At 55.9% G+C, this 26,560-nt stretch overlaps 1 protein-coding gene across 7 annotated transcripts in view; it reads right to left on the bottom strand.

The window, feature by feature from the left end:
- Positions 1-26,560, bottom strand: part of PEBP4 (phosphatidylethanolamine binding protein 4) — a 63,374-nt gene that overhangs the window by 33,269 nt on the left and 3,545 nt on the right. For 3 of the 7 annotated variants that reach the window (XM_040538413.1, XM_040538414.1, XM_040538415.1), the window contains exons 2-3: positions 23,643-23,788; positions 22,256-22,388 (exon numbers count right to left, since the gene is read on the bottom strand). In XM_040538413.1, the coding sequence (XP_040394347.1) occupies positions 22,256-22,388; positions 23,643-23,782 (273 nt within the window). In that variant the 5' untranslated portion in view covers positions 23,783-23,788. Of the gene's footprint in view, positions 1-22,255; positions 22,389-23,642; positions 23,789-24,261; positions 24,306-26,421; positions 26,550-26,560 lie in introns of those variants that run through there. The other 4 variants (XM_040538411.1, XM_040538417.1, XM_040538412.1 and 1 more) reach the window with 3 other exon arrangements.

Genomic DNA, 26,560 nt, shown 5'->3' with positions numbered 1-26,560 from the left:
ATGCCAGGCTATTTCCTGAAACCTTTGCCCAGCTCCACTCATGGATGCCCCGGTCTCTCTGAGGGTGTCCAGCACCCAAGGGTGCCACCAGCACGAGGACACAGGGAGAGGATTTGGGTCCCTGCAGGATGGAGCTGGGTTTGAAGTGACCTCTGGAGGCTGTGGGTGGAAAACCTGCTGATCCCCGGGGATTTGGCAGGACCTCAGGCACCAGATTATCCTGCAAGCACCCAGATTAAGGGATCTCTATCCTAATGAGACCTCCAGGTGCATCTGTCAGCTCGCCAGCGGTGCCACGCTCGGCTCCAGAGTGCCCAGGGGCTGTGATTTCAGGAGCCGCTGGGGGATTGAGCCATGCAGTTCCCATCCAAATTAACCGGAGCTCTGTGGCTAAATCCCCGTGTCGCTTGTGAAACCGGGCAGGGATTTTCACAGCGGGATTGCTGGGCCAGAAACAACTGCTGTTGCCCCATTTCACAAGCCCTGGTCTTGGTGCCATGGGTCTCACCATGCCCGGGGAGCCCCCAAAGCCCCTTTGCAGCCCCCGGAGCCGTGCATGGCTCAGCCCCCACTGCAAACACCAAGCAACACCTCTGCGCCAAGAACTGTTTTACCAGAAATCCGTGGATTTCAACCCATTTAGCAAAGAGCTTGCAACAGTTGCAGAGAAAATCCCAGGCTGATGCAAGCGCCCTGCCCGAGAGCGAGGTGCCGACGGTGCCGTGCCTTACTCTCAGCCCGGCTCAAACCATCTCATTCCCAGTGGGTTTGCATCGAGCATGCAGATGTGCACCCAAAAAAGGGGCCACCCTACGGGGGACGGAGCTGGGGACATAGTGGCAGGGCCGCCACCTCCCTGCATGTGCTCTTGCAGCTGCACCGCCCAGAGCATCGCGGAGAAGCGGAAATATTTCATCGCCGGTGCCGAAAATGGGAAGGAGGAGGGAACGGGGAGGGAGGGGGGGGGGAGAAGAAGCCCGACAACCCAAAAACCCCGCGCCGCAAGTGTGAAGGAATTTGAGCTCTAACTTTAGGGAGGGTACAGCGCTGAGCACGGCGCTTATGAATCTCTCGTTTCTCCTTCGGAGCCCAGCTGGTGGGAACAGAACGTGTAGTCATGGGACTGTCATCGTGTGCTGTCCAGGTTAACATGTAGCATTTCTATTACTATTAACAGACTTTCTGCTCCTCACTCCATCTGTTCTTCGAAATAATTGCAGTTGTACAGACCATGCCTTCGCTACAGGCAGGCTCTGGGGAGAGGATAGTGCTTTTATGCAAAAAAAAAAAAAAAAAAAAAAAAAAAAAAAAAAAAAAAGTGTTAAAAAATAACAGCAAACACGAGAATAGAGTGCAAGCGAAGTTAACAGCAGGCTTGCAATTTGGTACAGATTGTGGCCTAGAAAGGTGGCAGCGCACGCGGCGTGGGGCAGACCCCCGTGGGGACGGGCACCGGGTCGGTCCCGAGCCCGGCTCCCTCCGGGTGCGCCGAGACCCTGAGGATTTGGGGGATTTTCTCACCGGATCACCTGCAGAGCACCTGCAGGATGAAGGCAGCGAAGCCCCCCGTGGACCCACTGTGCGTGGTGCTGTGCCACCCAAAACGCGGAGGGGTTTCTGCGGGGCCGCTGCTTGCTCTGCTTCTTGCCTCTGCTCGCAGGGTGCCGGCGGGTTGAGCTTTAATTCCTCAATCCCTCCCCGACACGGGCTAACAGCATTAGCTGCTGTCAGGGCTCCGGGCAGGAGCTGGCCCAAGGTGACACCGGAGCTGCTCGGCGTACCCGCTCCGGGGACTTTTGGGGAGGAGGGAAGTGGGTCCCCGTCCGAAAATCCCTCACTCATCCAGCAGCAGGAAAATGCATTTTTCTTATTTTTCAAAGGAAAGAAAAAGCCTTTTGGGGTCCCCACACCTGAACAGAGCTCCCCCAAAGCACTCTCACCCCCTGCTCGCCCTTCCCCTCCCAGCCCAGGCTTCCTCTTGCACCCCTGGGTGCAGCTCAGCCGCACGGGGCCACCTCCGAACCCCAAAAGGAGCCCAAATCGTGTCTCCACGCATCATCTTCCCCCTGCTAACCGCTTCTAGAGGGAAGAAGCAGCGACGCACACGGCTATTGCTGCAGTTCTGATTATCCACAGGTTGGGAAACTTGCTGGGAGCGGGCAGGGCTGCTGCAAGAGGCAGGGAGAGGGAAGCAGGCGGGCCGGAGGGGATTTGTGCGCCGAGATCGCGGGGAGCCGAGGCTGCACGGGAATTAAAGACTTATCCAAACGAGAGCAAACAGGGTGTTAAGCGACACACATGTAGAGCGAGCAGTTTCCTTGGAAACGAGCGCACATGGAAGCGGCACACATGCAGACCCGGGCGGGCGGCTGCCTCTCCCCGGCAGCCGAAGCGGGGCCGTGGGGATTTGGGGATGGGGACGCGGGACGAGGGCACAAGGTGGGCTTTCTCCCCGCTGTGACAGGGAAGCAGGCGGTGCCCAGCTCATCTGGCCCAGGTCGTCTTCGAAATTCAGTCCCAAAAGGAAGGAGGCAAAGACGAGCAAAGCCCCAGCCCTGCTCCTCGCCCAGCGCCCGCTTTTTGGCACGAGGAAAGAGTTTGGAAACCCCACCTCGTGTTGGAACCCCCCCAGTCGGCTTGGAAACCCTCCCTGCATCCTCCCCAGCTCCTCCATCCCTCAGAGCCACTCCTGGGCCACATCCACCCCACGGCAGGGTTCCAGCATCCAGCCACACGAGGCTGTAGGTGACATTTCAGTGCACCCTCACCTCTGCAACCAACCCATCCGGGCACCGAGCTGCCACTGCAGACGCAAACCACGGCACCAACAGCTTAAGGCGATAGCAGAGCAAAACTTCCCCTGCATTGCAATAGCCCCGTGTTACCTTGCTGCCACCCTCCTAGGAAGGATTTGGGGCTGCCTTTGAGCAGCCACCAGCGCACGGGACGCGGTCCTGAGCACGCAGCACCCGGCTGAGAGCTCACACCGTGGCACGATGAGCAGGGGAGAGCTCGTTTTAAGCGGCTGCAGGACACAAAATGCAAATACACCCGAGGAGAGAGGCTCACAGATGGGCAGGGAGCGGGACGGGGTGCCCAGGGTACCCACAAGCATCATCCCGGCTCTCCTGCATGGGATGCAGACCGCCTGTGCTCAGCGCAAGAGCCGGGGCGCTGCCGCTCCTCCTGCTAGGTGGAAGTGCTGCAAGCACCAGCTGAGATCTCAGAGTCAATCTGGGCTTTTTTCTTGGCTCGTCCCCAGTACTAAAAAGTTTCTATAACGGGCACGTAGTTAGCAATTCTGCTGCTGAGGCTTCGCCAAAGAGAAATTCTAGCTCCTTCTTCTGTGGCTAACGGCACCGGGAGGGGTGAGGCAGGCACAAAAAAAAAAAAAAAATGTTTGCAACCAAGTCGGTTATTGTGACTTCGGGAAACGGAGCCGCAATTTTCGAGGTGGTTTTTACCTTCCTATTTTAAACCAGAGCCTCGCAGCTTTCACCCCCCCCACCCCACCCCCCTCCTCCTACAAAATAGGTCAGCAATATTAACCCTGCTCAGCAGGACTTGCCCAAGGGGACAAGCGGCACAATCTGAACGCTTGACCCAAGCATCTCGTCCCCCCCCCCTGCACTGCCCAAGGGAACTTCATTGACTTTCTAACAGGCTGCCCCCCCCCCCCCCCCCCAACAAGCCTTGCAGCCAGGCTGCTCTCCCCCCAGCCCCCCGGGGGCTAAACCAGCCAAATATTCATGCAGCCTGATGTCCGAATAATAATGGATTAATCTCGGATCGTTATGGCGAGCCTGGTCAGGTTTATTCCCAAACTGAGGCCTTCGGACGGTGTAAGAAATGGGGTTATTTGCTACGAAAGGAGAACATTTTGCTTTCCTACAGAGCAGAATAGACCCACAGTAGGTGTTTTATGCTCTTGGTGTAACGAAGCAAAAAGCAGGGTGACCCCCCCAAGGGGTGTGCACTGCTGTAAATACGGGCGGGCAGGACGTGCCCATGGAGGAGGCTGCATCCCTGGCACATCTTGGGGTGGGATGGGAGCAGCAGGCTGTCCCTTCTTGCTCAGAGACCCCATTGCAGGGGTTTCCCCAAAACCAAGGTCCACCCAAGTCACTGCCACCACCCGCATGGGATCAGGAGGATGACCCCAAAGCAGCGACCCCTTGCTAACACCCAGGGAAGGGGGCATTGCAAGCCCACCACTGCCCATTCTCCATCCAGGAGATGGATACAATAAACAAAAAAAAAGGGAAATTTTAATTCCCTGCAAAAAGGGAATTAAAAAAGCAAAGATCCCCCCCAAGAACCAAAGCAGGCTGTGCCACGCATTCCCTCCGCGCGCCCCAGAGCTTGTGCTCCATCCCTCCATCCCCGCCTTTCCCATAGCTATTTATTCCTCTTGGAGATGGGGACAGCTCTGGAGGCGAGCTAATGAGCACCGTGCTAACGAGCATCGCGCTGCCAGCCCCGGGTCGGAGCCAGGACATTGGCCATCGCACCGGGACCACGCTGGGTTTAACTGGGAAGCGCGGCCGGTGCGCGAGGAGGAGGCGGCGGAGCGCAGCCGTCCAGCCCAATTACCGTCACGCGCGGGGACACATGGGCTGGTGGCGTTTGACATTTGCTGCAAAATATTTTGATGCAAAATGGCACCTCCGTCACAAATTATTTTCCGAATCTTGGCTTGGGTTTCGGTGGGTTTTTTTTGTTTGTTTGTTTTTTTGGGTTGTTTTTTTTTTTCTGTGTTTTTTGTGTTTTTTTTTTTTAATTTTTATGTGTGTGTGCATGTGGATTGTTTTGCTGGGGACGGGGAAGAAAAGCGGGGTGGCATGGGGTGACTCTTGCAGATGAGCAAAGGGAAGCTCCATCACCTCCCTGCACGAGCAAAGAGCTCATGCCAATGGTTGGCCAAAGCAACCATCCCCATCCCCATCCCAGGAGACCCCACAAGGCCATTTTTCCCTTTTCCCTGCATTTTTGTAGGGGTGTAAGGCCAGGATGGAGCCACAGCATCACCGGTCCCAGCCTGAGCAGCGTGGGGCTGCCTGGCGAGGCAGGGGTTACGGCGCTGGGAACTGCTGAACCTGGTGCCACCAGACACCTGGGAAAGCTGAAATGACTTTAAATGCCTAAACATTTTAAAACAAACCCTGGAACAATTCAGCTCCTAACTCCTGCCTGCTTTCTCTCGATCGCTCCCTCTCTCTCTCCCATTTTTACGGTTTCCAGAGCTGTTTTACGCCTCATTACCTGCACACTGTGAGTGATGTCTGTCGGTCCTAGAGCTGTAAATACCTTAAATCATGCTTCATTAAGAATATCTATGGTGCTATTAAAGAGCTATAATAGACAACGAGTTAACAGATGATTAAATATGAACTCCATTTGTGTCAGTCACCGGCGTGCAAGGAAGAGGCTTTAAGTTTTTTAAACTCGCTCTCATTATCTGCCGGAGCACGGCTGGGGGAAGCGCGGGTGCTGGCACGGGCGCGAGCATCCCCGCGGCGTGGATCGGTGGCTCGGAGGCGCCGAGGCGGCCAGCCCTTTGCTCGGCTCTTCCCATGCATGCAACCACATGCAACAGATCGGGGTTCGGTGCCTGGGAGCCAGAGATTTAAAATCAAAAAAATGTTGACTAAAGGATGGAGGAGGAGGAGGATGGGGTGGGGAGGTCGATGGGGTACCCCGGAGGAGAGGATGGAGAAGGTTAATGGGGCGGATCAGGATGCAAAGCGGGCCGAGCGCCGCTGTCTTTCTCAATAAAATAACATCACCAGTGCACAGGAATGGGGAAAAAAAAAAAAAAAAACGCAAATTCAACAATAATTAATAGTAAAATCCCACGAGCGCACAAAATATTGGGGGAAATTAAATAATGAGTGCCGTGTTATTTTCCGGATCGAATTTTTTTTCGCCGTAAAAATAGAGCGCCCCGCGCTCCGCCGGCTCCTCGCTTATTATTCCCCAACGCACCTCGACCCCTCGCAGCTCATCCTGACCCCGCTCGCCGCGGCCGCCGGCGTGCCCGTGGGGACCCCCGCCGCCCCCAGGGCTGTGCGGGAGGCCGGGGGGTCCCAGGGGGCTGCGGGGGCTGGTAATTGAATCTCGGCTCTTCCACGCGGCCAGAGCCTGCCTCGCCATTAAGCGAACTGGAAATGCCATTTCCGACTCGTCCCAGCTCCGAGGTGCCCGCAGCTCCTTATCATTTGCTGCCGTCCCCTCTGCTCCCTGCTGCCTGACCTCGCCTCCCCGCCGGCCCCGGGGTCAAGGAAGGAAATTAATCCTGGAGCCCCTTGGGAGCGGCGGCAGATTGCATGCGCTCCGCTCGCTCGCCGGCCGATGAAGGATGAAAGCATTTCGGGAGCTGCGGGAGCAGAGCCTCCAGCCCCAGTGCCACCGCATCCGTTCGCCTTTGGGAATCCACCCCGGGCGTTCTTAATGGACTGCATGTATCCAAAAACCCAGCCAGGGCCTTCCTCCCGCCCCGGTGCACCATCACCACCTGTTGAGCTAAACCAAGAAACGGCTTTGGCGAAATAATAACCCTCCCCACTACGCACACCGCTCTTGCCAGGAACAGGAGGGAGAAGATGCTCAGCTCAGAACTTCCCACCCTAGTAAAATATTTAATAATAAACTCAGAAGAGAAGCCAACTGTCTCCCTTGGATGTGGTTTTCATTTGGAAGTTAATAGGATTTTTATTCCCATCCAAAACCTTTCTTTTTTTCTCACTAATGTATGTTTTGTTCTAATATATCCATCTTGTCATGCTAAATAAAATACAAATCCTATAGCCACAGCCCAACTGGGAGCGATGCAAGTCCATGCTGCAATACGTTTCTCTCCAGCACATGGACACAAGCCACTCTCCCAGCCCCGATCACTTTTCCTAATCAATCCCCCCAAAAAACTTTAAATAACATTTTAAATCCGCCAAGCGAGGAAAGCGTCCACGTTAACGTGTTAATTTCCACGCTGCCTTGTTTCTTTGAAACCCCTGAAAAATGGGGAGCTTAAATGAATCCTATGAAAAGGAACAGTGCATCATTAACGCAGCCAGATCCGTATCACAGACTGCAGCAATTACCGGCCGGTGAAACACTGCAAGCTGTGAAGAGCTTTCATTACCAGGGGTTCTGCAGGTCGTTCACCTCTGTCCAATCTTACGCTAAAACAAGCATTTTCTGCACCGCGGATTCCAGCTTCATTTAAATCCGTAATTGCTTTGATTTCGGTACATATGGAGCGCGGGGACTTCATGACTGAGAAATCTATTAGGCAATAAGTTTGCTACTTTTAGGGGGCTGCAGCCGGCTCGCCTCGGCTCTGCCCGGGTGGGGGGACGGACGGGGAGCCTGATCCCCACTGTTACGTGCCCGGGTCACCGAGGGGAATGCAATCAGCAGGCCGGGATGCTCACAAATAATCCCCTCTCACCTGCGGCCCCACGCGGCAAATAGCACTTTTCTGAACCTTGAACGTATATCTGGTGGTTTTTCATCATTTCTGCGGAGGGCGCGGCGATGCTCGCGCCTGAATAGGGCGCAATCCCCCCAGAACAGTTCGCCCTTATCCCATCTTGTCCTGGATGGAAACGCTTTGGGGAGGGGGATTTTTTCACCCCATTTGTATTCCAGGAGGAATGGGGGCTTCTCCCTGTTCTCGTTTCCTTTTTTTTTTTTTTTTTTTTTTTTTTTTTTTTTAAATAAAATGCATTTTTAAGAACTGGGGGGCACATCCACCCCCGTGCATTAGGACCCCCCCCAGTTTAGGAGCTGTGATTCACACACCCACCCGAATTCCAGGCTGCACCCCGGGGTTGGCAGCCAGAGACAAAAGCCTGCTCTGCTCCACGCGGGTCCGTGCCCAGCCCCGCACGGCAGCGCCTTGCAGGAGCGCATTAATCGATGCGATTAACGCCTGTCACGTGCGCCTCCTTCTCTCTTCCAGGCTCTCCCGGGGGGAAAGAAGCTGCACGTGCAGAGGAAGGGTTTGTTTTGGTGGGGTTGCATTAGTTTTTTTTTTTAAAAAACGTGTGACACGGGGGTGAGGATTCATCCCCAAGCGCCCGGGTAGGGCTCGGGGATGGGTGCGGGCACCCTGTGGCCATCCCCTTGCTCTCCAGGGCCAAATCCTGCTTCCAGTAACAATGCACTTTTCCTGCGTGGATCCATCCAAACCCCGCTGCCTTTGAGCAACCACTGATGGCCAACGTGGCCCAGCCCAAACCCCCAAAACAACCCCAAATTCTGGCATCGTGCCGGTGCTGCTCCCTTTCCTGGCAGCACCCAGGGCGATGCCCAGCCAGCAGACGATGGGGATTTCGACACAGGGCAGGGGTGACACGGCCGGGAAGCTGGCAGCGATGATGCAAGCCAGTGGGGAAATTTGCAGGAAAAATGGGGATAGGATGAAGCAGTTTGGGGTTTTTATTGCTTTTTGGCTGGGCAGATGGGAACGGGAGGTTTGGGTGCTGCAGGTGAGAGCGAAACAAAAGGGATGCTGTGCACCAGGATGGGCTCAATGAGCACCCAAAACACTAAAGCCACCAATTTTGGGGGGTCACCGGTGCTGGGTGGGACAGGGAGCGCTCCCCCCACATCCAGGACCCTCTTCTAATTAATTTCCCCTGCTTTATTGCTCCCTTGCTTTAATTGCAATACAAATATTCACTGATGCAGCTATTGTGCACATGGATTGAAGCTGGTGGAGGGTGTCATTAGGTCTAATTTCTTCATTTCTTTTAGGGCACTTGAGGGAAAGAGAGAAGAGCGTTTCCTGCACAGATTTCTGGTGATAAAACCTCGTTCCAAGGTGGGTTTCTTTGTGGTGCTTTTTTTATTTTTTTTTCCCTTTTAGTTCAACATACTGAAAGCAAAATTTTGCCTTACAGCAGCTCATCTGGGGGTGAAATAATCCACTCAACATTAGATTATCAGCTCACGCGCATTTGCATTAGAATAGGACAGCAGAGCTCCCGGGATGGAGCGAGATCCACCCTGGGAGTTTGAGCTACAAAACACACAAATTCAGCAAAAAAAAAAATGGAAAAAAAAAAATTAAAAAGAGCAGAACTATCCACCACTGCCCACCGGCAGTGCCAAAACACGACGCTCTCCCCAGGGCGTTCAGATCCCCGGTGTCCCCAGGGTCACCAAGCCTGAAGCCAATGGGGCAGGGGGCTGTGGCGGTGCCAGATCGGTGCCGGATCGGTGCCAGCTTGGTTCAGGATCGGTGCAGGATCGGTGCAGGATCGGTGCAGCCCTTTGTTCCGCCCGGCCTGACGCTGCACCTTTCCCGCAGCTGTCAAAATGAAGCCGTCGCCCTGACGGCCGCCCGGGAGCCGTGTTACAAATGTGACGGTCCCCTTAGGCTACAGCGGGAGACATGGCCAAATTAATGAGGATGTGACAGAGTTTACGGGTCAGATTAGACTCCTCTCCCATGGCTCTGCTCGGCGCGAGGCTGAAAATTGACAGAGAAGAAGGGGAAGCGCGGGGCGAGGGACCGCAAGGGTTTTCGGGAGCGTGTGCGCTCACCAAAAGAACAATCCTGTACTTGTCACAACCCATCAGGAGCTCGGTGGACGAGCGCGGCGCCCTCGGTCCCTCCGGTGGGAGAGGGGAAGGAAAGCCTCACCTCGCCACGGAGCCGAGCAGGCTGCGGGTCTGCAAGCACAGCCTAGCAGCTCTCCGACTTCACGTCCCCATTTAGAAAGAAACAAAGCTTTTATTTTATTTTATTTTCCCCTTCCTTTGCCCGATCTGGAAAGCGAAATGCTTTGGGGCAGACCAGAGACGTCTCCAGCTCGGAGCAATTCGGCGAGGGGCACCGTGCACGTGCCACAGCTGTAAGGATCCGCTCCACTTTTGCTCGCTCTGCGTTTGCAAACACACAGCAGCTGCCTAAAACTCCGAACATCCACGGTGCCAGCCCGTGCAAGAGGTGCTCAGTGCCTTTGGAAGACCATCAGCTTCAGAAATACCCGATAGCTGTGGCTGCTTCCGAAAACACCCCTATATCAGCCCCTATAAGACCCTATAGCCTGTGCCCCAGCGGGGAGGCTGTGCCTGCCCCTGTGTTTATATGGGAGGGCTGGGGGCTTGGGGGAGCACCGGAGGGGTTTATCGGAGGGCAGATCTCTGGGCTCAAACCCTTCAATCCGAAATCGAGAGAGAAACAATCCCGAAGCAGCCCCTCGAGCCCAAACAGCAGCGAGTTTTTGGGAGCCGGTCCAAGATCTGCAGCTTAGGCCCATCTCCAAATATCTCCCAACAAGTTTATTTATGGAAAATAAAATCAGTCCAAGACGTTCGTAGCTCAGGAATATTTAATGCCGTTTGGTGAGGGTGGATTTCTCGCGAGGAGGGAGCCTGGCTCCCGGTGCCTGGCTCCCCGGTGCCTGCAGCGCTGTGCCGGGGACCCGGCTGGCACGAACCCATGGGTAGAAGCCCCAAACTGGTCGGGCTGGCTCAAAAGCCACTCTTTAATTTAGCTCATGCCAATCCTGCTTAATTAATTGGGGCTGGAGGCATAGCGATGGGCTGTCTGTTAACCCAAGCTGTAGAAATGCGCTTGGAGAAGGAGGGGCCCGGCGATGCTCGGGGCTCCTGCAGCGGACAAAGGTTGAAGGGACGGATCCCGCCAGCCCCAACGATGCTAAGCGATGGAAACACTGCCCCAAACGGCCCTGTTATGGCCCCGAGACAAGGGCAGGCCAGGCACAGCGGGGATGGGAGTCACGTTAATAGACACCTGCCGCCTGACGGGGACGTTAATGCGTCCCCCTGCTCCCGCCGGACACGGGTGCGCGACGGGGCTGTCACCTCGGGGGGGAGGGGGGGACACATCGCCAGGGCAAGGCCTGGCTTTTACAAACAGCTCTAATATCCCTGGAAGACGTCTCCGAGTCATGCACCGGGTTGGAAATGTCTCCCATTATAATTATGACTCATTCGTGACTCAGTGACATTTTTGAAATTAAAAAGCATTCGCTCGCCCAGCCCTTTGCTGCCCCACTTGGCCGCCGCACCAGCGCTCAGAGACTTCTTTTTAATGCCATTTTCCCAGGCAAACAAGCCCCGTCCTCAGCCCCGCTTGGGGACGGTAGGCTTTGCATTCACACCCTGAGTCGTTTCCATGCCAGAAAAGCTGGGATCTGAGCCCAATTTGGCCACCAGGGCTCCTCAAGGCAGAGCTGGGCACCGGTGCTGGGACACTTTTAATCCGGGAAGGGAAAAATCCGGGGCTGCAAGCAGGGCGCACGTCGATAACCCCCAACTGTGCAATCATGTCCACCTCCCCATCTCTCTGCAGCCAGCTCCGTAATTAAAACACTACATTTTACCGCCGGGGATGCTCGGAGGCAGCGGGTGGAAGGGACCCAAACCCCGACGGCTCCGCAGGGACGAAGCCCGGTGGCACCCGGCAGGCGAAGCTGGGAACGGCTCGGGAATGCGCACGGCTGGAGCTGGCACAGCTCAGAGCAGAAGCAGACCCAGAGCCGTCCCCCACCACCACCCCCTTTCCTTTTTTTTTTTTTTTTACTATTATGTCTGAGAAGCGCCGTCTCTCCTTTTTTTCTTTACGATGATTTAATCGCGCGGTGATGAGGGCTGCCTGGCTGGGATACAAGCGAGCTCTGGGCATCGCCAAAAGAAACGAGGGATCTAAAAACGAGGAGGAAGCATCAGCAGCAGCGAAGCTGATTGACAGTGAATGAAATGAGGCGGCCAAATTTCATTGGCGTGGCTTGAAATCCCAGGACGATGCGGATTGTTGATGGATCCTTTCCTAGGGTTCTGCCAGAGCTGGCGTTCGCCTTTCATCCCGATTTCGCTCGCCGTTTGGAGGCTGCCACTTTTCGCGCGTGCGGTGGGGTTTTAATTGCACGGATCCCTCCCGGTGCACGCAAGCTGGGTGCATCCCACGAAGGCTTAGCACCAGCAGCTCGCCCAGCACCGCTCTGCCCCAAAACTGGATCTTTGCTGGGAAAATTAAAGCCACGCAGAGGTTTTTGGCAGGCGGATGGGCTGCACACGATGCCCCCCGATGCGCTCCAGCAGCTTCTGGTCCTCGTCCCCACAGGTCCCTGCCACCGCCCTGCAAGCAGCAAGCGGCCACGTTGCAGCGAGGGAGGACAAAAAGGGGACAAAAGCCCCAGGCTGGCTCCTCGCATGGATTGCACGGGTGGCAGCATAGAGCGATCAGCGACGTGGCCAAGCCTCAGCCCTGCTTCTTCCCGCAGCCAGATTTAAACCCAAATTCCCCGTTTTTCCCCTCCGGCTGGGAGAAACCTTGCAAATCCATCAGTTCCATGCGACTCAGTCCTGTGCAGAGAAAGGGCTCCTGGGAGCATCGAGACAGAGCCCAGCAGAGCCATGAGCAGCACCCAAACCCTGATCCACGGTGCTGGCAAGGCCCTGGGTGCCCACCACCCCGAGGGGGCCCAAAAAAGCAGCCGGGTCCACGCAGGGGATGGTGAGAAATGCAAGTTTTCGCAGAGAAAAAACCCGCTTTTTGCAAACCTGCTGCTTGCCCCAACCTCGGCGCCGGGTTCGTTGCGCTCTGCCCTCCCTCCCCGCTGCTCGCCAGCCGCTTCCCTCCTCCTCCTGCTCGCCAAATATTTGTTCAACGAGGGGATTCCCACCACACATACGTGGGCTGCAGGGAGCACGGCTCCCGACAGCACCCCCATAAGCCTGGGGAAGCCTCTGGAGACGGCTGGGAGCCAGGCCTGATGGTGGGGTCGGCACCGGCGCTGTCCCCGAGTGTCCCCACGTGCCCTCCTGCACCAGCACGAGGCGCGAGCATCGCCGCCTGCAGCGCGGCCACTTTGATCCGCTGCCGATTTCTCCTTCCCATTAATTCCCCGTCGGGCTCTGAACCCTCGCGCGGAGCTGCTGAGATCAAATGGTTAGTTAAGAGACAGGCAGGTACGGGAGAACATGAAAGGGAGAAATTTTGTTTAATAATATTAACCCCGGCAAAGTACGATCCATATAACACCCGATATATAATTTGTTTAAAGAGGCAGCCCGGGGAAACGGCACCACTTCTCACAAGAGCCCCCCCAGGACGGCAGAAAACCCACGAGTTTGTATTGCCAGCACCAAATCCTTCGCTTGGGAAGGGAAATAAATAAATGTCAGGGCAGGAACAGGGACTTGCAGGAAGGAGGGCTCTAGAACCCAAAATAGAGGGAAAAGGAAAGGAGCGGAAAATTATTATTTCAATTACAATGAAAATGTATTTTATTAGAAAACGCGGATTCATCTTTGATACTTGATACCAAGAAAAGCAATATCCAGGAATATAATACCCCATCTCCGCGCCGGGAGAATGAGTTATTAAATCAGAAGATGAATGGCTTGCAGTACAGCTAACTGCTCAGGTTAAGAGAAAAATAGTTATAAACTTACTCTTTGCCCCAAAACGCATTCCTCCCCCTCATCCTCTCTCCCCTCCAGTGGAGCTCGCTGATGTGCCTCATTTCTATGGCTTATAAAAATTCAGGAGGGAAATTTTAATAGAAGTTTAAAAAAAAAAAAAAAAATCTGAATTTAGAGGGTTTTTTCCTCTCTTCTTCCCCCACCTTTAAAAAAAAATACACATAAGGCATAAAAATAACCCGGTTGCACACAGTTCAATTGTGGGGAAGTGGGGAGGATGTAAATGAAGGTGCATTCTTATGTATAGCAGTGCATCCATCAGCCCCGTGGCAGGGCGACTCGCTCGGCGTCTCTGTTCTGCATGAATAAATATGTATAAAAATGTAACGCTGCAAAGGACTAAAATCCGATAACTGCGATAGCGTTCCTCAGAGGCTGGGAGCAACACCAGCCACCGGCTTTTCTTATTCTTCAGTATTTATGTAAAGAAGCATTGAAATGATAATGCGGCGTCCTCCCCCCGGTGCAGGAGTATTTGGGGCCTTTTTGCAGCGGGGGCTGCAAGAAATTCGGGTATCGGCACCGCCGGTGCAGCCCCGGCTTTGGTGGCACCGGGGGACAGCAGCAGGGTGCCCGTGGGGACGTGCGCCGGAGAAAACGCTGCGCCCTGGGATGGCTTTGGCTTGGTGGTGTGAGTGTGATCATTTTGGGGCAAGAAGAGCACAAAGTGGGGCAAGAAGAGCATGAAATGACGCAAGAAGAGCACGAAGCAGGGCAAGAAGAGCACGAAGACCACAGCTGGGACATGGGAGCCCAGCAGCCCCTTCCTGGCCACCAGCAGCAGGATTCGTGCACGCTGGCATCGCTGCAACTCGCAGCTCAGGATGGTGCCAACGCCTTCCCTTCCTGACCTGCGCAGATCTCGCTGCCTTGAGCCCAGCATGAGCCTCTCCTCCCAGCAAAGCGCCCTCTGCTTCGAGGACCACATGAAGCAGGGATGCTCGAAACTACCCAAAATTACCCAAAATGTGCCGTTTGCGCGAGCGGGGCGCACTTGGGCGCCCATCCTGTGGTCCCTGGGCACGGCGCAGCACAGAGCAGGACACGGGACCAGCAGCAGGTCCAAGCTGCGGCCCCTCTCCACGTGAAACCATCCCAACTTTCCATCACACCACAAAGCTCTCCCCCTCCATCGCCCCCAGGACGAGGGGTCCTGAGCCCCCGGCATCACCGGCGAGCCCCCGGCGCGGCGCTGGCTGCTGTTACACAACCCTGCTCGGGAGATCCTACGTGGGCAGACGTGGGCTTTCCTCTGAATCGACAACAGCTCTCGCTGCAGCTCAGCAGAACATGAGCAGCTTACATAAACAGCGCTTCAGAGTTACCCTGCGTGTGGGCTGCACACCGAGGGGGGAGCGGGGAGCCGGCATCCCCCTCCCTCCTTTTTTTTTTTTTTTTCTTTCCCCCCCCCCCCCCTTCTTTTTCCCCCCCCCCCCCCTCTCCTCCAAACCGAACAGCTTCTCCTTGTTGGGGAACGGCAGCGCGCGCGCGAGAGGGAGAGAGAGAGAGAGAGAGAGAGAGAAATGACTCAAGTGTTTTGTAACTTGTCACATTCGAAGCTGCAATTTTGGAGGCAGGAAGGAGTGATCCAAAATAGGCTCCCCAGCCCGGGCTTGTATAACCCAGATCCCCCGTCCCCTCCCTCCGTGGGGGGACGAGGGGGGACTTTTCTGCCGCAGATTGGCAGCTGGAAAGAGGCAGGCGGGCTCGGGGCTGCTGCGGGGCGGGGGAGCGCAGGAAGAGCCCCCAAATTGGGAAGAATTACTCATCCGTGTGCGGAAGGCTCCTGTGCTGGTGGGGAGGCACCGGGGAAGATGCTGCAGGGGAGGATGCTCCGGGGAAGGGGAGGGTGCTCCGGGGAAGATGCTCACGCTCAGAGCTCCACGGAAAGCTCCCCAGGATGCCATCCCGTGCCCGAAATGATGCTCGGGAGGCGCAGCCGGAGCAGGAGAGCAGCAAGGAGCAGGTTTTCCTGTGGAACGGGACACGCCGGTGGCTGGTTCTTAGCCCTCATAAAGGCACCAAGAACCTCTGGTGCCATAAATCGCACCGAGGGAACGCGCAGCACGTGGACTGGTGCGCACAGCTGCACCCAGAGCTACCCCAGCACGGTCAGAGCAGAGATCAGCCCCCGATTAATTATTATTTGAGACCCCCCCCCCCCCAAACTCCTTTTTCAACACACAAGTGTCCGCAGGAGCCTGCCTCATGCTATAAACCCTCCTGCCCACCCAAAGCACCGCTAATTTCTTCTGAAAAAGTCAAGCCAGGTCCTTGGGGGGAGCAGGAGGCTCAATAAAAGTGACACGGCTCCTCGGGGCTCATTGATCTGCCATCGACCGTGCTGGTGGCGCGGGCTTGTAGGAGCCCCAGATGGGCTTTGGCACCCGGCCCCGCGTTTTGTGGGGGCAGCGCTTCCCAGGGGGCTCCTCACAAAAATTAAATCGGTGGGAAGTCGAAAGGAGGGGAGGGAAGAGCTCTGCTGCCCCTTTTGCTCCTGTCACCCCGCTGCCCACGCGCTGCAGGACGGCACACGCTGGGAAAAATCCCAAACACCGGGCGGGGGGGGGGGGGGGGGGGGGGGGGGAAGACTGTTGTTTTAGCTAGATTCGTCTGCTTCCACGATGCAGCCCGGCCTTGCAACCCCCAAAACCTCTCCACTTCTTTATGACAAACCCACCCGCCGGGTGCATCACCGCAGCTTTCGGATTACCGGGTTAAAAACCCGCGGTGCCCTGCAACAGCAGGGACTTGCCCGTGCATCATGGAGACAAAAAGGCAAATTCCTGACTCCTTGGCCAGTGCACGATCAGACGCTGCTTGGGACGATCCCACACAGCCCCTGGCATGTCCCGGCTCCGTGCACGGGCTCCGATCCTAACACAAACCCGGGTGATTCAACACGAAGTATACGTCTGCAGGAGCAACACAATTATCTCCCGGAGTTAAGCGTTGATGGATAGAAGTTTTAATTACCAAACCTTTTCATCCTCCCCCACACCCAAAAAAAAAAAAAAAAAAAAAAAAGTATATTTTCTGGCATGTTTATTTAATAATAAAATATGATAAAATTATATGTTAGTGGAATAAGTGCACGGTGTGTGTAAAAGCACGAGATGAGCTGAAGTCTGTTTTGTCACCGGCGCTGAAGATACGAGCTCCTTTGATCTCTACAGCTCTGCGAGGAGCCGGGGGCTTTGGGCAGGGTGGCATTTCTTCCCCTTTCAGATTGACAGCACCCCCCCCCCCCCCCTTGCCACACACGTCCCCTTCTCTTGATTTACCCCGAGAGCGAGCGCAAGCCGGCTGCCTTAATTGCCACGGACAGGGCCAAAGGGTGCCCCTGTCACCCATCAGGATCATTTAGGGCTTGGGATGCGCCCAACTCCCATGGGGAACGCCAGGCAGGCCTCCGTGCTCATATCAGCCTTCATTTCATCCCGGCCCCAACACCGTTGTCTCGTTAACGTGCCGGCACCGTGCCGTAACATCATCTGGTCCCCTGCCACTGGGATGCGACCTTCTGCTCCCCGCCCTGGGGACACGGGGACACAGCCCAGAGCCGCTCCCCAGCCCCTCGGCACCATCGGGTTGCGTCCCCCCCCTTTTTCCCCCCTCTCCGCCTTGCAGCCCGCAAAGTGAGCTCCAGCAGGAATATTTCTATCCCCCCCCCCCCCCGCCACCTCGGAAATTCGCAGCCAACCTGCTAATGAGTCTTTGTGAACCTTGTGCCTTCTTACCTCTAATTTTACAGCCTGCTAGGATTTGAGCTCTGTGGACAGCCTCACATTTGGTTTCGAATTATAGGCTGAGTGGCTGTTCTCTCCTATTATTGTGCTGTCAATCTTGTATTAGCACATTATAATATGGTACACTGAATGCATCTGTTCTGTATATCACAAGTCCTAATTGTCATTTGTTGAATCACTTTGTCTTATATGATTGTTAAGCAATTATTTCATCCAAAGCGGCTTAAACTTTGATTACTGTATAGTGTTTACGGGGATCAAAGTAAAATCATCAGCTGCTTCAAACATTTTGCAGCTGAAACAGGCACAAGTGTCTGTCCTAGACACGCACGGATGCCAATACATAAGCAATGAGGAGAGCAGACTTGATGACCTGTAGGTTCTCGCCATCTCCCGAGCCATTCCTCTGCCTGAAGGGCAGCGTTATTTGTCCGGGGTGGTTAAACGTCCAGCAAACGTGGGGGTAACGAACCAGATGCGAAGCGACAGCTCTGCCAGGATCGCTCACGCAACGATGCTCTTATCCTGCGTGGCACCAGCTGTCCCAGCGGTCCCCTCTGGTGGGGCAGTGCCCACCGCGGAATAACACCCCACACATCCCACGGGGGATGCTCTGCTGGAACGGCTCCTGCTCCTTAAAACACACGGAAACAGAGCAGCAGCTTGCTCAGAGGTGCACAACGGGGACTGCACCCTCACCCAGCTCTTCTACACCAAATCCCACGGAAGCAGGAGCCTCTGCAGCGTGCCAGCCTCTGCTCGTTGGGTGGGCAGGGGACGGGGCTCACACGGCGTGGAAAAACATCTCTGCTTTTGCTCCCCGCGCTCCAGCCCTCAAAGGGCACCCGGGTAGCTGGCGGGCTTCGCCCCACCGCTGCGGAGCTCTTAAGTCGGGTGCTGGTATGGCCAGGAGCCGTCCCAGGGCCTGGGAACCCAAAGCAGCTGCAGCAGGGAGTGGTTCGCCACCAGGGGCTTGGGCTAATCCCCAGAATATCTGGCTGACAGCATGGGGAAGGAATGTTAGCCCATTGTTTAAGTAGCCCGGACAGGACTGAGGGGAAAAAACGCTGGTGGCTCCTTAACCCCAGCTGGTTCCACGAGCCAGTGAGGATGCACAAACTGTCAAGAATATTCTGCTTAAAACCGTCTCCTTTAATGAGACTTGAATTTAACCTGAGCACCGCTCAAAAGCCCCCTCTTGCAGCCAGCTGCAAATCACTGCTTGACACAACTAGAGCACATCCCAATTAGGAGATTAAGCAGACGTTCTCCTCCTTTTGTTAAAGGCTAATGAATTTACTCATACCAGTAATTCTCCAAATAATGGGCCCCAGACCCTAGAGCACAGAAACCTTTATAAATCAGGACTGGCCCCCAACAGGCCACCAGATGTTCACAAAAGAGGGAGAGTCTCATAAGCAGAAAGAGGACTTTGCCACGGGCTCCAGGCTCCTGGGGGAGGCTCTGTGCTTCCTGCCCCTCACCCTAAACACCACCACCACCACCCCCAGTGCCACCAGGGTGCAGGACATCACGGTGGCCCCGGTCCCAGAGCACCGCATGGGTGCTGCTTGTAGGTTTGTGCGAAGAGCACATGAGCTGCAGTTGCACACCACATCACCCCATGGCTCACACAGCTTCTCCTGCTTCTTTTTCAACTCCTTCTGCCATGGAAATAGTTTTAAAGAATTATAATACCATTAAAGCGTACAGTTCTTTAGAGAGAAAAGGAAGAGGTGGTGATCATTTGGCTGCAGCTTCACCAGCAGAAAACTGGCTTGCAGATGTGACCAGGTAGGCACGGACAGGAGAGGGCTCTTGCAAAAACAACTCCAGCTTGAAAAGTTCTGGTTTGAGTAGGAACGGTGAGAAAAGCGCTTTATTTCCAAGCTGTCCATGAGATGCTTGCTGAGCCAGCTTCACAACCCAACCTGAATCCACAAAAAGGATTTGTTTGACCTCAGACCGCTGGGTAAGGCAAAAAGTTAACCAAACCGAGTGCTTCAAAGCTCCAAAGTTTTGCCCAGCTCCGTGCAAGCTTCACCTCCATCACTGCTCACCCACCTCCAGAGCAAGCCGAGCCCTCGCTCCCCTCATCCGGAGAGGAAGCCCTGCAATTCCCCACACCTAGCCCCAAAAGAAACCTAAGGAAGTTGTCAAATGCCATGATGAGCACGGATCTGGATGAGCAGGTAAAAGGTAGCGCCGCACACCACGGCTTGAGAACACTGCTGCGGGTAAATTGCTTTTTAACAAGCAGACAACTTCTATCAATAGCATCTACCGTATGTTTTTATAAAGTGCAGAAATATGTTTTTAAAAGGCCAGTAAATAAAGTTCCTATCGATTTGATCTCAAGCATAATCTGTTTTTCTGTCTGCCACCAACAGTGGTAATAAAACAGAATCATGTAATACGGCATTTCGGCTAATGCGACTATACATCACGGCAGGGGCTGCATGCTCGCCGGCGATCTATCATTTTCTATTGGGATTGCTTAGCTGCAGAATTTATAAACTTGCCCCCAAATTGATGCAATGTCCAATTTTCTTTTCCAATTTATTTTTGGTTGAGCGAAGCAATATTGAGGCAGGACAAGGAGGGCGCATTTCCCGTCTCTCCAGATGTTCCGCGCTCCCGGGGAAGGGGCTGACAGCAGCTCCTCCACCGGGGTTTTGGGAAGATGCCACCCCCAGCCAACAGATGCTTTCATCGCCACCGTCAGCATTTGCTCCCCATCGTCTCCCCGCAGTGGGGGACAAAGGCTACAAGGGATGAACAACACGACTGATGCTCAGGGAGCTCCCCAGGAGCATCCCTGGCACCGCCGGGCAGCATCTCGCACGCACCCAGACCCCTGCAGCATGGGGAAGGACCGACAGGTCGCTGTGCCCCTGCACAAGCGCAGGGTGGCAGGACAGGTGCCCCGTGCCACCCCATTTTCAACGTTTGCACCCTCCACCAGGGAGCACCAAGGCACAGCTGGGTTCCCTGGCTGTGAGCGGAGACTTTGAGCGCAGGCGCAGCGAGACGTGGTCCCACCAGACCCAGGACACGGATGGGAAGTGTCCTGTGTCCCCCCCCCCCTCCAAGTTTGGGAAACAAGTATTTCCAGAGAGGAAAAACACTCTGCATTCAGCTTTTTTTTTTTTTGTGGTTGTTTTTTTCCCCTCAAAGAGACAAAGTGTTCTAAAGAAAGCAGACACTTCCTACACAAGTTTTCATACCCTGAACCCGAGTTTTCTGCCACCGGCTTTGATGGAAGGAGCTCAGGCAGCCCTTGGTGCTTGCCCAGTCCTCACCAGCTCCCCTAGGGGATCCTCGGTCACTTGAGCAAAGGTTTCCCAATCGCACCCAGGAATGGGAAGAGTTTCCTGCCGTGGGGATCCCTATCACAACCCCATCGCCTGTGCATGCCCTGGTGGGAGGCACGTCTTGTTCCTGCTCACTTCAGGGTGATTTGGGGGTCAGTGGGAATTACCCCAAAGCACCTCAAGCTTTAAAAAGCACCCTCACATGTTCAGGAGTAAGGCAGAGATGTGTATATTCAATATACGCATATTCCTAGAGAAAACCCAAAGCACTCCAGCATAGTTCACAGAAAATGCTGCTCACCCCCCCGGTGTGCACGCCACAGAAAGCGGGCACAGCCCAGGCGTGAGGAGCCGGGGCTGGGTTAGGGCCAGGGGAGGGGAAAATAAACGTAAAACCGAAGGAAGCAGCAGGGCCCGTGTCCTCAGATGCCACCTGAACGCGCGATGCACCGAGCTGTCTCGGAAGGAACCCGCGCCAAAGCCGCTGCTGAGCCAAGCCGCCAGCCCCTGCAGCGGGCACCCACCCACCACCTGGGGCCAGCCCAAAATAAGCACCCACGAGGAGCCCGAGCCCCACGGCCGGCCCCCGTTGCTCGTTTGCTCTCCAGGGAAAAATAAATAAATAAATAAAAATAAAAGGAGGACTGCCTCCATCCCTGTGAAGCTCCGAACTGCTGGGAAGCAGCGCCCGAGTGACGGATGGTTTCTGTATGGCATCCTCTGCCAGGCTTTTTTTTTTTTCTCTCTCCGTATTTTGAATAATCAGACATCTTTAAGGGAAAGTTCTGCTTCGAGCCATGTGATCGACAGGGGGAAGAGGCTTTCCAGCCCGCTCTGAAGCAGCCAGAAAAACGGATTCTTAACACTTCGAGGAAATCCAAGCCGCTTGAGAGCCGAGTTCCTCCCATCTCGCTGCGGGTGCCGGAGCTGCAGCAGGGGTCGAGGTGCTGGGGGGGGGACCCCACCGGGGATGGATTCGGGCACAGGTCCCTGCAGGATGATGCCCCCAGCCCCAAACCATCGCACGATGCCACCGTGTGCCCCCACGAGCCCGCAGTCCCCAAGCGATTCAGGTGGCACCGCAACACACGGAGCCCTGCATGAATTCATCCGGAGGGTCCTGTGCCCCTGCCCAGGGAGGATCTCGGGGTGCAGCACCCAAGGGTGCCCGGCACCCCCCGCCCCAGTGCTCCCAGTGCTCCCAGTCCCGGCCGTGCTGGGCTCGGGAAGTTCAATGGTGCCATCTCGTGGCCCCGCGCACGCACAGCAGCGCACCAGAAGCGCTCAGCACCATTGCATTAACCCTGCCCGGACACGGGGTAAATCCTGCACCGGCCAGATTATTAATTAATAATGTTAATTAATAAATAATAATTAATTAACCCGGCTGAGCTCCTCCAGGCACTCACACGGACGTGTGGAGAGCAGCTGGGAGTGGAAACACCGAGCCACAGCACGCCAGTTTGTGTTCAAAAAGCTCACAAAGCAATTGCACACATAAATGTTGTAGCAAAAACTATGCAAAAACAAATAAATTGAGTTAAATTTCACCCACACCTCAGCCCCAGCCCCAAACCCTGAAGCAATGGGGAAGCATAGGAAAAAAAGCTTAAAGTCCCCTCTAAGTTTGGGGCGGGGGGGGGGGGGGGATTTGGAGAGGAAAACACGAGCCCCAGTAGCAGCTGGGGGGTGGGAGAGCAGCACCAGGACCCCCAGCACAGCACTCACCTTGTCAGCCCGGGGGTAGCGCACCCGGGGGCTGCCCCACTCCCTGCTGATGCGCCAGCGGTACTGGTGGCACTGGGGGATGTATGAGCAGCCCACGTCCCCCAGCTGCGGGTAGATGACTTCTAAGTCGCCCCTGGGGAGAGAAAGGGAGAAGGGAGCAGGTGAGAGGGGAGCAGGGTGCAGGATTAGCGCCGCCCCCCCAGCCAGGCTGGGGGTGCTGGATCCAACCTGCTGCTGCCAAGGGTGCTGGGTGCTTTGTGCACCACAAAGCCTCCCGCACTGGCCAGGGGGTCTGCCTCTCCTCCCAACCCCCCCCCCCCCCCCCCCCCCCAAGCAGCAATAAAACAACTTGAAACACCTGTGAGTGCTCAGCACCACTCAGGGGGTTCCCGGTATTTAAATTCATGGCCCATTTGGCTTAACCCAAGGCCTGAAGACAGAGATCAGGAAAACAAAACGCTCCCCCCCCCCCCCCCCCCCCCCCCCAGCCCCCCATCAGCTGGCACAAGCCATTTGGACCCCAAGCCCATTCTCCCACTTACAACGTGGGCAGGGAAGAGCCTCCAGTGGGTTTGGGGCACAAATCTCACAATAACAGGTCATACCTCAAGCTCAGAGCAGGTCCTGGCAGGAGGGGGCATTAAATCCTGCACCCCCGAAGGCTGCCAAGCACCTGCAGGGGCTGGCCCAAGAGGCTGATGGTTCAAATTAAGGTGCTTTTATGCCACCTGAATTCATCTGGAAGTTTACCTAAGCTGCATGATATTTCGGGAGCATTTTGGGTACCCGGGAAGCAGCAGGAGGGGTGTTTGTAGCGCAGGAGGCCCTGGTAAGCCCTGAAGCAAGGGGCACGCACGGTGCTGCTCCCCCAGCCACCGCCTCCTGCAACCCACAGGCACCTCCAAGGGACATTTGGTATGAAAACACCCAAAAAGGGGCACATGCAGTGCCTTTTCAGCTCACACCAGCCCAGCTGGAGCAGCACCACCAACCCCAGAAGCAAGAGCCTCCTTTTCCCTCACCCAGCCTCTGCAAGCCTTTACACCCTGCAGGCCGGGCTTTGAGGTCTGCGGGGTGTCCTGTTCCAGCTCTTTCCCTCCCCAAAAGCAGCCTCGTTCCTCCGAAGCTCCCTGCAGAAGCCGTTTGTCACCCCAGTTGTGTAAGGCCCTGCCGGCAGCACAGGGAGCAGAGGGGTGACCGGGGGCACCGAGACCTCAGCTTGCATCAAACGTCGGGCACCGCTCTGCTCTGGCCCAGTTTCCCAGCAAAAGGAAGAACTCGGCCAGTATTTATAGCCCTGGCGAAGGGGACACTGGAATTAACTGTCCCGGGGGATGACGTGTGACCGGCTGCACAGGGCTGGGGCACTTTGGGCACAACCGCTCACCTGCAAAACTCGCTGTCCGGGCTGCTGAGGGTCTGGAAGAAGCACGTGTGCGAGGGCTCATCCGGCCACGGTGCCTGTGCCCCCCGGGCAGCGGTGTCCAGCAGGCTGGCGGCCAGCAGCACAGCACCCAGCAGCTCCATCCTGCCCTGCGGCGACCGAGGGATGAAGAGGATCAGTCCCACAGGCGCCCAGCACCGCCCCAGGACCCCCACCGCCACGCTCCGGCTCATCCCTCCCGCTGCAGGTGAAGCACGCCCAGTTCACAGGTTATTTTTCCCAGTTCTACCAGGTCCACCTTTTTAATCCCAGTTATGTCTGACGCAGTTTCCTGCTACTGCCTTGTGCCAGGGAACACGGAGCCCCCAGCAAGACCCCAACTCAGAGGGACCCCACGCACAGAAGCCACCCCCACAGCGTGTATGGCACAGCACAAAGCCCCCCAACACCAGCCCTGCTGCTCTCCCTCGGGTGCTGTAACATGATGGAAAAGAGGAAAAGCCAGAAAAAGGCTTGGCCACGGTCAAAACAGGCCCTGGGGTCAGGGAGATGAGGTTTATACACCCGCACCCCTCCCCAAGTGGCCGCAGCACCCCAATGGGTGCCAGGGGCAGGCACCCACCCTTGGGTGCTGGGTGCAGCTCCGCAGAGCCCGGAGCCAGGGCTGGGGTTGCCACGGAGATGGGAGGAGGGGAAGCAGGGACTGGAATCGGGGTGAAACAGCCCAGAAATGGGAATCCCGCCCCCCGAGGAGCACAGAAGCAGACAGTGGGGTTTCACCCCACCGAACCCAAAACCATCTCCAGGTCCCCCAGGGGTTTGGGTCCTCGCCTGGCCCAGACCCCGCACCGTGGCAGCTCCCCAGCTGACCAGAGGGGGTGCAACCCAAGCACTTGCAGCAGCCGATTTTCTCCGTTGCCTAATCAGTTCTGGATGAGGCATACACCAAAAAAGAAATAAAAATCCCCTGTCAGCTGGGAATAGGTATTACACCGCGCCGTATCATTATATAATGAAGCACCAGCACGCAGAGCAAACACGGGTAAGCACCAGCACCGCTGTCATTACGGAGAGGAAAAAAAAAAAGCATCGGGCTTAACTAATTAGAAGCATTAACATATTGGGAATGGTCTGGAGGTTTAGGGGCGAACGGCTCCCCGTTCCCACGCTACAAGATGGGCAAACCCCATAATTACAGCCCGCAGCCTGCAAACAGGCTCACGTGAGCCGCTCCTCTCCCAGCAGCGCTGCTTTGCATGAGTCAGGGTGCCAGAAGTGGGGTTTACATCCTCACACACGCTCCCAAAGCCCCAGGGGGGTCACCGGAGCCCTGATCCCAGCCCGACCAGCTCCGATCTTTGCGCCACGCAGCTTCTCTCGTTTCCTACCCACAGCAAACGGGGTGGGCAGCACCCAAAGGTGCACGTCCCCAGCGGTGCCGAGGACCACAGGTTCGCCCAGGGGCAGCCTGGCGATGCGTGCACGGGGCCTGTTAATCATTACCAACAAAAAGTCCGCCACAAAATTAATTTCTTAGGAAAGCAGGGCTTCCCTTGGAAAGCCACCAGCTCAGCCGCAAGTTGTCAGGAAGGAGGCAGAAATTTTTTTTTCCTGGGCAGCTTTGACCTGGACGGGCACGGGGGACTCACCTGGAGAGCTGCAGGCACAGGCAGGGGATGCACAGGGTTGAAGGAAACTCCCCCTGGTAAGCCATCAGATTCTTGCCCTTTATTTAAGCACGAAGCTGGCAGGAGGCTTGCACCCAGCCCTCAGGGCACGGGGAGCAGCAGAGCTCTGCGATCATCCGCTGAATTTGGTCACTTTGCAGGGGTTGCTTTGGGAAGCCCAAATAATAGAAAAGGGCAGCAACAGGATGAGCTCTGCACAGGCCAAACAAGGGTATCATGTATTTTTTTTTTTTTAGCCTGGGGACAGGGAGAAGCCTTTCACAGAGGCAGTGTCAGCCACTTGCAGCTCCCTCCCGAGAGAGGATCGTTACCAAATGGGATCGGCATGAGAGGGTTTGCTGATAGACGAGGAGCAGAGAGCTCCCCGGGGACGCCTGGGAAGAAAACCCCACGGGAGCAGCAGCCTCTGGTAGCATCCCACATCAAACGAGCGCGGCTTTCTCTCTAAAAGCTGTTTGCAGAGCAGAGATCCCATTTCTCCCGCTCGGGTGGCTGAGCTGCAGAGAGCAGGCAGCCCGTGCCCAGCCCCGTGGAACAAACCCACAGCACCGGGGGAATAAAACACACGGGGAAAATTGGAGATGCAGAGCTGACATCTCCCACCTGCTGCTCCCGCACGGGCAGACAGCTCCTGGACCGCTGGATTTTCTAGAGGCACACACAGGAGAGGCTGCCCCTGCTCACTCCACTGCCAGGTGGGAGCACAGCACCCCTAAACCCACACCGGGGATGGGTTTGCTTCCACCAGCACCGATTTTCTCAGCCCTGAGTGCCCAGAGCCTGCACGCACCGGGGAAAACACACCAGTGCCAGGCCAGGCACCAAGCAGGGCTCTGTCCCTGCAGCCTGAAGGGCTTGCACGTCCCCTCGAAGGACTTGCACGTCCCCTTTCCTGCCCAAGCAGAGCAGGGCTGCAGGAATCCCGTCCTTCCAGCTGCTGCAGCTCGCAGCTGCAGCAAGCCTTTCTGCCTGGGGTTGGCACACACAAGACATTCCTTCCGCTTTAAGAGGCTTTTCACTTTTTTTTTTCTTGCAAAGCCCTTATTAAAAGGACCGCAGCAGAACCCTCTCCTGGTCCTCTGAGCGACCACAACCTCACCCCGCCAGCAGCAGCAGAAGTTTCCTCTTCGGTGGTTGTTCAGAAAAGGCTTGCAGCAGCGCCGGCTGCTTTCGTTTTGCAGAACTGCCTCGTGCAAAACGACTTCCAGCAGGAAATGATGTTAAAAAAAAAAA

The sequence above is a fragment of the Cygnus olor genome, chromosome 27 (assembly GCF_009769625.2).
Source record: "Cygnus olor isolate bCygOlo1 chromosome 27, bCygOlo1.pri.v2, whole genome shotgun sequence".
In the NCBI taxonomy this organism is placed as follows: domain Eukaryota; kingdom Metazoa; phylum Chordata; class Aves; order Anseriformes; family Anatidae; genus Cygnus; species Cygnus olor.
Note: the sequence above shows the minus strand (reverse complement) of the source record. Positions and strands in the feature narration are given on the sequence as shown.